Raw genomic sequence first — 14,358 nt, forward strand, 5'->3', positions numbered from 1 at the left:
GAATTAAAAGACACGCAACACGTTACAGTTCACATAAATCTTGCGTTTTGAGTGACGTGCGTGTGCTGCGAATATAATTTTGACACTCAAAGAAAAACTAATTAGTTTCATAACGCAGCTACATAATATTCATAGTGGTGTCGGTGTAATACGTGTAACTATATTGTACGTGTATACACACGTGCCGCGATGGAGCTCATGATTCGTTAAATTAACGCAGATTAACGACAGGTGGATTATTGTATAACGTAGAGAGCGTGGACGAAGACTTTTCGTTCCGGTTTCTCGATCTGTTTTACGGTTCGAGACGGTATATTGGCCCTTTAAAAACGGAAAAACGGTTGCCATACCAATAGAATAATGTATATAATGCGTGCAACAATAATAATTCCCTGCGAATACAAAAGGAGAAGTACTGAATCTCTATAATCTCTATAACTAACTTATTAAAAATATATATATACACATATGGATGTGCAATGATATAATGTACCTAATTATATACTTTATGCGTGTATCTATTACTTTAATTGTATAAACTAATATTAATCCAATATAATCATATGATGTATACAAAGAGTACCAAAACAAACGGTATAAAATTATTTCAAGAAATTCTTCATGTCTAATAATTTACAAGTGTGTGTGTGTGTGAGAGAGAGAGAGAGAGAGAGAGAGAGAGAGAGAGAGAGAGAGAGAGAGAGAGAATGCGCGCACCAGACCATTTTTGAAAACAAAGACAAAAAAAATGTAGCACTGTTAGCAAACGGTACGGACGATAAATTCTATGTATCGATAAATAATATAATATTGTTTAAGGAATGAAAAGTAAGTCGCGAAATTATATTTTCCGAGTAACATTCACGATCTTACGATTGCGCTGCAGCCTTCCATTGCAATTATGTTGCCTATGTCTGTTTAGTTTTCTTATGTTAGAGAGCAAGTAGATAACGCGAGAGTTTTGAAGTTACTCAATCCCTAATAGGTAATCACTAATCTTTAATAAGACGGTAGATGGTACGAAAAGATGTGGTTGTTACGAATTATGATTAAAAAAAAAATGTAATAAAAGAGATATAGATGGCATATTCTATGTTATCGGTATAATGATTACAGATAAAACACCAGAAATATTTAATAGAAAATCTCCATGCCAACGCTAATTGTTCGCTTTCCCCGCGACGGCGATCACATGAACATTGCCTCGGGAACGCAACGTCTAAATTTTTTGTGTAAAGTACAGCCTTTTTATACTCTTTGGTCTCTTTTTTACGTTTAAATTATATAGTCGGCAAGCACAGCTGTTCGCGCTCGAGGATGCGATCGCGCGCGGCGTTTTTCTAATCTTCGCACTTCCGTAAGTACGAGATATAAGAGCGTGCTGCGCCTCGCGCAGACATCTCTCTGCGGCATAACATATTATGTAACCTCTTGTGTGGCTATTTTCCTTCAGCACGCCTTTTTCCTTCCTCTCCTTTTGCGCACCCTGAATTTTAAATTTGCTGCACGTGTCGCAGCGTATTCTTTCTTGCCATTTTCGCAAAATGTAAATTTTATCGTACGCGCGTATATGCGTTCCACGTATGTTCAAGCTGGTCTATTTTGACATTCGTGAAATTGAGGTTTTGCTAGGTTTTGAGGGTCATGTGTTTTGTTTTCATTATCGCACGCGCGTTAACGCGCGATTCAAGCGCCCGCAAATTACTCCATTTGTGTCTCCATCAGAAACATAAATACGTATTCTCTAGACTCTCTAGAGTATTATATAATATTGAAGAAATAAGATTTTTAGAATCTTATCGATCGCTGTTAAATATTAAAGGAATTTAAATCAATTGCAATACCTCAAGTTAAATAACTCTTTTTATTTTTAACTACCATGTGTGTCTAAATTTATTATTTCAACACAAAATGGTATTATTTTAACTCCATTGGTTCAGTTAAATTAACATGCATCAATTAACATGCACAAATTAAAATGCATTCATTATTATGAAGTCTATAAAATATCCAGAACTTCTCGTGAAAATGCGCAAGAAAAGCCCGATGTTTCGTTGCCGATCTAAAAGGCGATTGTTCGCGGCCGGGCGCGGATCGTCGGCCGCGGAAGTACCGCGACGACGACGACCACGACCGTTCTCCAGCCAGCGGCGGGACCACGTGACCACGTGACCGCGGTCGCGGGCATCGCGCACGCGTGATGCGGTCGATAATGTACGGTACGGGCGAGCGGGGCGAGTACCGTGGTCCCGCCGCGCGGCCGCCACCATCACCGCCGCCTCCACCACCACCGTCGGCCGCTCAGCTGTTTCTGTTTACTAAACAAAGGAGCCAGTTCAACGCTGGATGGCGAACGGCGCGTTCGCGCGCGACGCCACTCGTTCTCCGCTCGAAAGATCGACGACGACAACAACGACGACGACGACGCACGTTCGAGCTTCGAGCCCGCGCGACGCCGTGGCCGTGGTGAAGTCGCTGACGCGACGCGACGCGATACGACGCGACCCGCGGGTAGATCGTCTCAGCTCGCCTGGCTCCGCCGCATTGGGCCGCATGCGAGGGAAATAAAGTCCTCGGAGAGTGTGCGACTATATACTCCGACGGCAACCGCGGCCACCGCGGCGCACCGACCACGGCGAACGCGGAGCGGCGGCCCGAGGTCCGAAGGGCGGCGCGCAAACAGTGAGTAAAAATAAATAAGCGACGTTGGCGTCGCCAGGGCCAAGCGGACGCTCGGTTTTTCCCACCCGCCCGTGCCCGCCCGCCTGGTCCTTGACACGATTCTCGAGACGCGTTCGACGTTTCGTCGGATTTTTACAACAACCCTTTCGAGGGATTACTCCTATGTATCTCCCCGTCGGGCGACGGGAGAGACTTCCGCGCTCGCGCCCTGCGCCATACGGAAGCGGTGCGCTCGACCGCGCGCGTCGCTCGTCGCTCGTTACGCTCACGCTCGACAGTCGACACGCAACGCGGCCGATGTCGCGTTATTCGTCGCGTTCGTATTTAGACAGCAACCATCAACGTGGCCGCGAACAACGCGGGGACGATGCGCGTGCCCAGATTTTTTTTTTTTTTCGACAAACCAAAGATATCGGACGATATGGATTATGGCTTCAATCGCCGATACCGTGCGACGCATGTGTAATGGGTAATAGATAAGATCCGCGCGGGTTTCTGCGTGGGATCCCCTCCCCGGTGGGGCTCGTTCCTCGTACTCGCGCGTCATCGTCGAACGGTGGCGACGTAAATCGTAGCCGCTTGGTTTACTGTAGGAAAGAGCTATAATATCGGCTCTTCGCTGATTACACATCCGTCGAGCGGTATCGACAATTAGATCTAATTGCAAGATGCCGCCGGGAAGCGACGTGCAACTCACGTTGTTCTACAGGGTGATTCAGTTAGTATCAACGTCTGTCGTCGCCTTTTTTTTTTCACGACGGCTGACGGTGGAACAATGACAACGAAACCTGTCGTGCAATTGTTACATTATATAATTATTATTGTACGATTATTATCCCGTAAGCCGTAGGAGCAAGGCACTCGGTTTTTTCTTATTGTAAAACGCAGGTATAGATGCCTAATGAGAATGCAGCTTAGAAAAAAAGAACAACGTGGTGCCGCATAATGCAATTTGATCATTCCTCCATGATTTCAGAGTCGCGCAAAATTTCTGTAATTATCTTTTGCGATAGCTAAATTATTTTTACGAAAGAATAAACAACTGCGTTTTTGCCTCGTATACCTTATAACGAATTTTTAAATTTGTCGCAATATAAATGACATTGCAAGACCTTCCTGACCGCGAAACGTGAATATTGTAGCTTTTTATCCTTTATATCCATCCTCTCGGTGATATATTAAACTATTAAAGATATATATATCTATATATATGTGTAAGAGAAAAGAGAGAACACAAAAACACGTCGTGCATGGTCGATTTCTGCTTCTTATATCTACGTTTTATATCCCAATCCTCCTGTTTTGCAATGGGCTCGGCTATTGCTGGACTGTAAATCGATTGCACTATTTTCGTTTATGATTGCAACGGAGAAACCACCTTTCCGTTAACTTTCATTCATTTTAAAACCGAATACCCTTCTCTTTTTTCTTCTTCCTTTTTGTCCAGAAGACTGAGATTCCTCCGTTCGCGTGTAAAATTTTCGTAAATTATCGTCAATCTCGTGTTACGCGATTAATTCGGCGTTTTTATCATTAAACGCCGGAAATTATATTTCCAAAGCGACTTAATTATTACTAGGATCGTTCACTGTGAGCAAAACTCCGCGGTACATGTTGCATAATATTTAAACGAAGTAGAAAGTAGACGCCTACGACTGCGGCTGAAATATATATAATTTATGTAATAGCTCGTAACTTTAATAGTCACATTAGTAGTTTATAACATTAATAGTTTATATATAATTTGAGAAATGTTCCAGATAGATAACATTGGAGCTTGTGTCGGTCTTCATTCGTATTCGTGTCATTGTATTCTAGCGGCTTACGCAACTTTCAGCGAAATCGTTTACTGGCAAAGACGTCTCTTTGCGCTCGATCGTCAATTGCGTAATCGGATTCCAACGCGTCAGCTTAGGACCGCCTCGTTTAATCGTTTAACAAATTCTACGATTGCACTTCCACGAGATAAAGAAGGAGGAGACAAAGAATGCATACTCCTACGCAACCTTGGCAACCGAAAGATTACAAGGTCGAAATGGGAAAGGAATAATTCACGCTTAATTACAGATTTCGCGCAACTCGGTTCCGATGCGTCTTAAAGATTGATGGACACTGTATATTTTAATCGAGAGGGGCAATTAGCATTGAATTTATTGCGATATCGGCAATAGCGAGATAAGTCACGGATAAGAATAAGGAAAAACAGAATTTCCCACATTTTCTCCCTTCCTGTTGCACAATGAGAATACTCGGTCGTCGTATACAATGTGGTATTCCTTATTTCAAATTAAATTACAAAATCAAAAAAGGTGAAAGTTATACAGAATGTAAAATCTGCAAATTTTTTGGAGAGCGCATTTTAATGCGGAATACCGCGGAATATCGCTGAAGTGTGATAATTTGTGATAATTTGCAAATTATTCTGACATTTACGGCACATCGTTTCGAAACGCGTATAGAGTTGCGCTTTAAGACGCGTTTGAGATCTAATCAGTTTCACGTTCCATTGACAGCAGTCCTTTCATTCGCGATGATTTAATGCCCTTGTGCAACGAAGTCTATCCTCGCGGCGCATTAAACAGTTTTTTGCACACAGTTTCAGTTGGGGAGATATTATGTAAACGAGAGAGAGAGAAAAAGAGAGAGAGACGCGGATGCATAATAAAGTCGTTTGGAATAATAGTGTAAAATTTACGAAGATATTCATATTCGATTGCCATAGTAAAAGTAGCAAGATGTAGGTAGCTGCATCGTGATATCGCGTCATCGATCATTGCTATAGACATCAACGAGGTTCCTGATAACGTTTTCGACGCGTCTGACTCCTGCAATCCTCATTTTTACAAGAAACCTTTCCTTTAATACGAAAAAAGTCGAAATCAGTAATGTACTTGTGAAAAACATATTACGGTGATCATTAATAATACGTGGAATGTTGAATCCTCTCAATAAAATATCGTCAGTTTTATTTCATCGGCAAAACGAGCCGCAGAGATCTTCGAGCAAATCGCGGATTTGGTGCAGCCAGAACGAATACTCTCGTTAGCGAGCGTTGAAGAAATCTTGCCCGCTGATATACTGATTTTCCGCTTACGATAGCGTGACTCCGTAAGATTTTCTGCCGGATGAATATTCGAAACTTCCTGTGTTGCTCCTCGCGAGGTAAAGAAAGTGGATTCCGCCTTAGGCCGAAAGCGCCATTTGTTTCTAACGCCGTACACAGGTACGTCGAATGCAGTGAAATTGAAATCTGGCATCGGGCAACGTAGATAAGTGAAAACAAGAACGATAAGAGCACTGAGTCATCGGGCAGGACTAATTATCGGAGAATTAATACGCAATCACGGCGCAATATTTGTTGCTAAATACTTCACTGGCACCGATAAAACATCCGATTGTTTTTGCGTTTCGTGGTGAAACGCAACGATTTGGTTATCTCGATGCAAAGATAGCGGAGAACTTCAATTTGCGCTCATTTGATAAAATTTCATTTGTAACGTGTTTGCGATTGTAACACATATATCTGACGTATATACACGGTTGACCGCAATCGCCGTCGTGGCTGTCGCGCGTAACGCCCGCATAAAGGCCAACGTTTGATCTGCAACACAGCAGTAAGCTGCCGTTAAAACGCGCAGCTCTAGCCGAGCTCAAAAAGGAGAAGTCCGCCACGATGTATAGCGTTCCAGTGAACGGTCCATCCGGTATACACCAGGTGTTCCAGAACTACTGCGCAGCACTTCAGCGTGGCACGATTGTTCTGCAAATGTCGGATCGTGAACAGGCTTTGATCCCGCGTGCTTTAAAAATTAACAGGCTGTGGGCCGAGGATTAAATTCGACTTTTTCACGAAAAGAAGTGGAATTTGCATCTATCGGGGGATCTATCGTTGAAAAATCGCGCTCTTTCTCTTTGTGATCTTCTCCATGACGCTCTGTATATATCTCTTTCTCGTCTCGGCGCCGCTTTCTTATACACATCGATTTAATTTCCGCGCGCCGATGCGAGGTGTTTTTAGGAGTCGAGAAAGGAACCAAGAGAAAGAGCACTGAGAGCACATCGTCTAATTGTGTACGGGATGCTTCCGAAGTTGATTATATGGCAAGCGAGGCAAGCGCGATCGAAGATACCACTTATCGATTATTCTGATAATGGCAGCTGTGTCGTGTGTTGCAGACTCCAGAAAAATTTTACCTCAGAGATCCACGAATAAATTTATTATTTTTACTTGCATTGATAGGTTTGTGTGTCCATTCAAATATTATAGAAGAGACATTCCGTTATCTTCGCGCGACGTAACAACGGAATATGGCTGCGTTCCGATATTCACTGCAAGTACTGAAAATCTATAGTTTACGTAACGTACACTATATAGATTTTCAGTACTGACGACAGTGAATATCGGAACGCAGCCTACGAATGATAAGAAACGTGAAACTTATCGGTGTCCTCCGGAACTCTGTATCGTGCCGCTTTTTAAGCTGCGCATTTAACAAAACTTCAACAGTTATACGTGTCGCACAAAAGATATCTACGTTCTCTCGCTGATCGAATTGCGAGCGACAGCGACTTCACAGAGTTCGCGTTCCGCACGGCCTGATCAGGCCTGATGCAACAAAGGTGCAGACAGAGGCGGGCAAAGGCAGGAGAGATATATAGGTATACTGGTACGTGCATTCACACAATGCGCTCTCGAGTCTCGGCTCGGGTCGCGCGAGCAGAGCGCACGCCGCACGGGCAACCTTGAGGAAGCGAGTAATATTCCGCGAGCTCTCGGCAGTCTCGGCTCGCAATTTGCGCAGCAGAGGAGCAGGCCGGACTTTCGTCAATGTTTTCAGACGCCGAGGCGGAAAAGTGGCGTTCCGCTCCGACGCGTTTCGCGCTTTTAGCTCTCATTTCGCGACCGGTGAAAGGACACGACGCGCGCTGCGTCAAAGCTCCCTCGCTTACCTAATCCGTTGTTTCATTTCCGCGATGCAGCGTCCCCTCGGAAGACAAAAGGAGAAGAGGGGTGGGAAGGAGAGGAGGCGACACAATGTTTATTGTGCCCTGCAATGTTAGCGATGGCATATACATCATCGCTCTGTCTGTCTCTCTCTCTTTCTCTCTCTCTCTCTGTTTTTTCTTTTTTTTTTTACGAACAGATCTTTTTTGCACATACGAATGTCTCGCAAGCAACTAATTGAGTTGTTTTACTGCATTGTTTGCATTTTGCACAATGACACTTTGTATTCTCTGTTAGATACAACGCAGTTGGAACCAACAGCTGGTTCTTAGAGATGAATTCTGCGTAACGGATTGGGTACAACAAAATTTAAATACGAAAATATATATGTATATTTATTGAAGCCTCTTCAACCTCGGTTCCGTTTTTAAATTTTGAGAGTTTATCGTGTCGTCGATCGCGGATTTAAATTTATTTCGCGCTTTCACGCCGACCCTAAGATCTCTGGAGTATGGTACTTAGCGCGAAAGAGGGTCGAAAGATAAATCTAGCTTAATCGTTCTACGCCCAGGCGGTTTTGCAATTTGCTCGCTCTTGTTTCGGGGAAATTAATTCACGCGGCAATATTGTGTGCGATGGATTACTTGAGATTTTTAGGACTATCTCAATCGGGCTTTTTTAGAAATTGTCCTCGCGCTTTATCTCTTTCGAGGCTTACGAGGGGAATATCACGGAGAAGGTCAGCCGCGCGTCTTTTCCGGCGCTCACGCACCATGCAAACGCAACCCGACTGACCCACTGCGCCGACGATTCTCGCTGACATATTTCGTAACCGTCATCACACTAGTCGTATATTTAGCGTTACGTTACGCGTGGCCACCGCGCGCGCGAGAGAGAGAACGGGACAGCTGTAGTAGGTTCACTTGATACCGTTCAAGCCTCGCGACTCAGCTGATTGCCAGTCTGCCGCTCGCAAACGTTGCATACGTTGTAACTACTATGTGCCTATCAATGTCCTGCTCGCGGTTTTCTCTTCGCGCAATTATCATTTTGCCTGGCTCGTTTAATTCTTCCGCCAGGATAAAACTAACTGGAAAAATATCTAGATGCGAAAGTATATATATATATATGTTCACCGAAGCCTCTTGCATTCAATCTCTCGGTTGTTTTTAAATTTTAAAGGTTTTACCGTGTATGAATTAGGTATGAATCTTTCAATATAAGATAAGCCGTTTTTATTGCAGTCCGTCATATTTATCTGGTATTTCTAATTTTTTCAAATAGAGACATAATTAATTTAAGTATTCTATTATTTCTGCAAGAGTCAGGCCACGTTAATCATCAGGCCACGTGTTTAATTATTAATGCCTGATGATTAACGTACATTTAAAGTCTTTTATTTTGTATTGTTCTCGTCCACGAGAGTCGTATAAAAACGATATATATATATAAATTTAGATATATGCTTTTTATTAACGTTTCATGTACATGTGTGTGAAATTGTAGTTTGCGAATCTGCGTCCCACATAAATTCCAGCCTGAATCTCACAATTGCTCGGAGCTCGGACTCCGCTTTCGGCGGTCATAACAAAATGCCCCCTATCTCATGAATCGAAACACATCTGCGTCCAGCGTGAAATTACACAAACTGTAGAGAGTGAATCTTGGCTCGTACAATCCATATCCCACTTGCGGCGGCTTCCGTAAATCGTAAAAGGCTGTGTTTAGAGCCACGCATGCGGCGTTTCACTCTTGCTTTTCTATTTTGTTGCCGGTCGCGGATGTGCGCGCGATTTGTAAGCAGCGTGATTTCACGGGCGAATCTAAAAGCGCCACGATTAAGCAATAATAAACGCTCTAGGAAATACGCAATCGTTATCGCGTGTAAATTATTCTCACATGTGGCAATTACAATTTAAAAATCCTCACGAGTTCTTATCCTTTCGTCGTTTACGTTAAAGCGCTTGTAAAGTGCTGCGCATTGAAATTAATTTCATGCGAGATTTTTTCGCGATCATACTTGCGTTCTCGACAGGGAATAAATTGATTCTGATTGCGTAGATATATTGTATATATACGTTTATCATCGCGTGCGCAAGATCGTAATTCGCGAACAAACGCGTCGGTGTTGTATACGCGTTTCTCGGCGGCGGACTCGCTTCACGACAGAAACCAGGCAATCCTCAGAGACGTGTCCACTGACCGTTGCGGACTTTCGCGACTCCCGGTATCCCGTTGTGATAGAGCAACGCGCGCCTCCGTCACGACTCCAATGCGCCCGTAACGCGGTGCAATGCACGGGGTCTTGCTAGAGACCCTCTCCTTTCTCTCTCTCTTTCCTTCTCGTTCTGGTCTCTTTCTTGGACGCGCTCGCGAAGCCGCGCGGAGCGGAGAAAGTTAATTTCGCATGGCCGTTGAACCGATATCGCCGCTATTACGCTCAGGGGAAGCGCGGAGAGTAACCGCGGTTAGACGCGGTTAGACCAATTTGCTGCTTCTAGGCCAGTCACGTCTTTATTCGATCCGAGCGGGCACATGCAGCCGTCCGCTCGACGTCGATCAACGGACGCCGCCGTTCGCGCCTTCGACTTCACGGGGATCGCCGCGCGGATCGAAACTAGCTCGTCCCGAATTAACTCCTCGCGATCTGACGTGACGTACACACCCGCCTGGTTTTGTACCGCTCCAGCCGCGCGTGTTGGGCCGCGCGTAAAGAAGCGTGTCCGAATTTCCGGCGAGATGGTGAACGAGCACTGCGGCTTTCGTTTCATTCGTATATGACATCTATATTGTTTCGAAAAAGTTTCTCGTCTCGCTACTCTCCTTTCTTTTCTTCTCGTTAAACGTATTGGCCTTTTATTTCATACAAATGCTTTCTTTTCCTCGCGGACGACGATTTTAGCCGCGCGAGCTCAAGCTGAATAAGACCTTCCGGAATAATAGAAGTCAACGTTTCATCATACATTGTACAACGATGAATTATTTATGTAGGTCGTAGATTTGCATGAATTATAATACGAAAATTACTTTAGCCCCAACGACTTGTATGAAACGGCAAATTAGTAGGACGCGATGTATCGTAATGTCTTTCTTATGTAAATGCAATTTGGCGTGTGTCCAGCAAAAAGACGAGAATGGCTCCTTACGTGTTACACGACTCTCGCCAAACTAACCTAACAGTCTTCCGTTTTGCGAGCGAGCTCGTAATCTCACGAGTCGTCGATCTATTACGTCAATCTATCATCATTATATTTTATCAGAATTTTGTGGCGGAGGTATCGGATATATATATACAAACGATGCAGCGATATATAATAAGGAAAACATCTCGTTCCTGTGTCGACGAACAGCTCGAGAACAGATCTAGATATCTCCAAATCGTGTCAGACACTCGGTCGTTATACTTTCGCGAATAGAAATGCAAAAGTCACCTCGAGATCCCCTGATAATAACGGGAATACCTTTAATCGCGTACATTAGAGTCCAGATATGTATGGCGTTGCAACACGTGGAAGATGATCGAATGGCGGTCGTCATTGCATATCTAGTGAAGAACGACCGAGTCGCCGTATATAGCGCGCGTAGAAAGACGTTTATCGCCGATCGTGAAGACGTGGCAATCCGACTATGCATTAATAACCGTAATAGATCGGAAAGCCCGTCCGAACTACGTTGTCGTACACCTATCATCACCGCGTTCGAGAAATCGCGATATTATAACGATAAGTGGAAAGTCGTCGTAAACCTTTTCTATAACGCGATATTAGGTAAACGCTGCGGATGGGACTGCGAGACTTGAAATGACACTCAAGAGAGCTCTACGATTATTTAATGATAATGATATAGAATTAGTTTCGGGAGAATTGTTATACGCCATAGAGTACCTCTTCGGAAAGAAAGTTCTCTAGTTTATTCGTTCGGTTCGTTCCTTATATTACATCTCGATTTCTAAAAAGGGTCCCAGGACAGATTTACAATCCTGAATCAACTATCTGCTCGGGGATTGTACATCCAAGTCGAACTCAACTTCCAGCGTATATCGAAATATCTCTTTCTCCTCTTTCATGCAGGCGCAACAATAATAATCGTTAACTTTTCGTCAGGGGGAATTTTTCTCAGTCAACATAGGCTCGTCGACAGGACAGGTTGTCTCTGAATGCTTGGCACGCGCGTGGGCGAGCCGAGCCGAGACGCGATCGCGAAGAATCGTTTTGTCGGCTGCTAGAGAGAACCGGTACTGGTTCTTGGCCGCTGCGCAAAAAGACAATGGCGTGACCTTAGCGGATATGGCGAGACCAGATTCTACATGTCTCGAGGATGACCGGCTCGCGGAGGTTTTTCCTTCTCCCTTTTCCTTCCTTTTCTATTCCCGCGGTTAGCGACGCTGCTTTGTGTTATTTGGCCGACAGGGTGGACATTTACTTGCATTTGTATTTCCATGGCCATCCTAAGAAACTGAATTTATTTTCAGGCAGAAATCTCCGTACGATCTTCTACTCTTTAAATGACCGTCCCGATCTTCCGTAAAAATTATTCGAAAATAATGCTCCTGCAATTTATTGGAGGCGAAAAATAATAATCGATTTAATAATAATGATGCTGATAAAAGCAGCCTTTAAATCACTGCAAAGAATTTATCGCAGAAATTATTATTCCGGATAAATAAGCTTCTCGTAATGTTCCAGAATGCAGTAAACATGCCGTCGTTGCTGGAAGCATTAGAGCTTAAGTACGGCAGCTCAACGACGGACTGCTCATTGACGGACGATGAAGCGGAGTCTGGCTCGCCCAAAGCCGCCCTGTCGGTGAGCATCTTCATCCCCAAGAAATCCCCACGACACACGGTGCCGGCGCTATTGGTGCTCCAGGACTGCGACATCGAGTCGGCGGGCAACGACGCCGAGAAGCTTCGCAGCAAGTGCAAGAACGTCGAGGAGCTTGACCTGGCGCAGAATAAGCTGTCGCAATGGACGGAGGTATTCGACATCCTGCAGCACATGCCCAAGATCAAGTTCGTGAACTTGAGCTTCAACTGCCTCGCGGAGGTGCTGGAGATCAAGCATGGTAACTACGATCTTCTGAGGAATCTCGTGCTCAATGGCACGAGGGTGTCCTGGTCGACGGTGCAGGGACTGGTACGGCACTTGCGCAATCTGGAGGAACTTCACTTGTCCTTGAACGAGTACAAAACGGTGGACCTGGATTATCAAAAGCCGGAGAACGCGAATCCGGCGCTGAAGAAATTACACTTCACCGGCAATCCGGTGGAAGTTTGGAACGAGATCTCGAAGCTAGGGTGAGTCTCACGTGATATCGTTTTAATGCTAATAATTAGAAAATCGATCAGTTTCTTTAGTAATGTAAAATAAAATTTGTTTGATAAGTTGTTATTCCGAAAGATTTGTCATTGGGCGCTGTACGCTTCTCCAGGTATCTATTTCCAAACCTGAAGAGCCTTGTCCTCGCCGAGTGCCCGATCAGATCGCTTGGTTTGGAAGAAAATCGGAATTTGCCAAGCGAGGATGGCCGCCGAACGAAAGAAGAAGGTCACGGGCAGGATAACGAAAACATGAATCACTTAGACGCGGATGAACATACCTCGTCGACGGACGATAAAGGAAATAGGATATTTGAGAGCAAGGTCAACTACGAAAGATCTGAGTCGAAGTCGGAATCCAATGGGACAACCATCAAGTCGCCCCACGATCCCTTCAGAATGCTCAGGTTCTTAAACGTGAACGGTACCCTGCTATCGGCTTGGGACGAGGTCGAAAGGCTCGCCAGGTTTCCCGCGCTGAAGTCGCTCAGGATCCAAGGCTGCCCGCTTTTCGAGGTGAGTGGTTTTCAATCTCCTCGACGATCGAAAATCGAAGAGTCTTGCATTACGTTCGTCGTCAGAAAATATTTTGATTGACGCATCTTGATTTCGCACGTGACTCGATTAAAGAAGGATAACGAGTCGGAATCGATTTCATGCTTAATATGAACAATAGACTTCTTATTTCTTCTAAATGTATAATATTAATTAAAAATGGATAGATATGTATTAAATAAAAATATTACTTAAAAGGATACTTAAAGTGGATACTTAAATCTTTGCATCGCCTGTGCGACACATTTTTTAAAATGTAAAGTACAAGAAAAATCTCGGGGAGATAGGAATCAACAAAAGAGACAATGACACCACAAGCAATAATTGGAATTAGTTATTTGCTATACGTGGGAATAATATTCGTTACTGCGACGTAGAGTAAATTTATCCCATGAAAGATCAAGATACGAAATACGATACGAGTGTACCATTCTGAAATCAATGGCTATTTTCATTCTCAAAGTGCATCAAAGTATAAAGTCTGAGCACACTTGACGATATATAGATTAGAGACACGTGTTTAATCCCTCGCATCTCAAAACTGCCACAGCCGTTAGTATTACGTGAGAAATGATGTGTCCCTTAGTGTAAGAGATCTTTTCGCGTGGACACGCAGCAATTGAATCTTGGCACATGCTCAAACAAGCATATGCTCATAGATTAATGTCACGTGCGCTTCGAAAACAAGTTCTTGGAATCAATAAACTCTCTGCAAGCACTCCCTATATTGGCACTTCCAAACACGGTCGTGTTAAGAGAATTTGATATTAATAGACGAATGTGAAATAAACAAAACTCGCTGTTTGTGTTCAAAAGGAACCTTGTTGTTTCATGTGTGAGAACCGGAACTAAATAAACT

General features: G+C 44.0%; 1 protein-coding gene across 1 annotated transcript; it reads left to right on the plus strand.

The window, feature by feature from the left end:
* Window positions 1-2,279: 2,279 nt before the first annotated feature.
* On the plus strand, window positions 2,280-13,556 carry LOC112459209 (tubulin-specific chaperone cofactor E-like protein). The gene is made up of 3 exons (XM_025023229.1): window positions 2,280-2,682; window positions 12,313-12,923; window positions 13,058-13,556. The coding sequence occupies exons 2-3, from the start codon at window positions 12,325-12,327 to the stop codon at window positions 13,539-13,541; spliced, it is 1,083 nt and encodes a 360-aa protein (XP_024878997.1). The 5' UTR covers window positions 2,280-2,682; window positions 12,313-12,324; the 3' UTR covers window positions 13,542-13,556.
* The last annotated feature ends 802 nt before the right edge of the window (window positions 13,557-14,358 follow it).

Source organism: Temnothorax curvispinosus, unplaced genomic scaffold, assembly GCF_003070985.1.
Source record: "Temnothorax curvispinosus isolate PA1 unplaced genomic scaffold, ASM307098v1 QBEX01009637.1, whole genome shotgun sequence".
NCBI lineage: Eukaryota > Metazoa > Arthropoda > Insecta > Hymenoptera > Formicidae > Temnothorax > Temnothorax curvispinosus.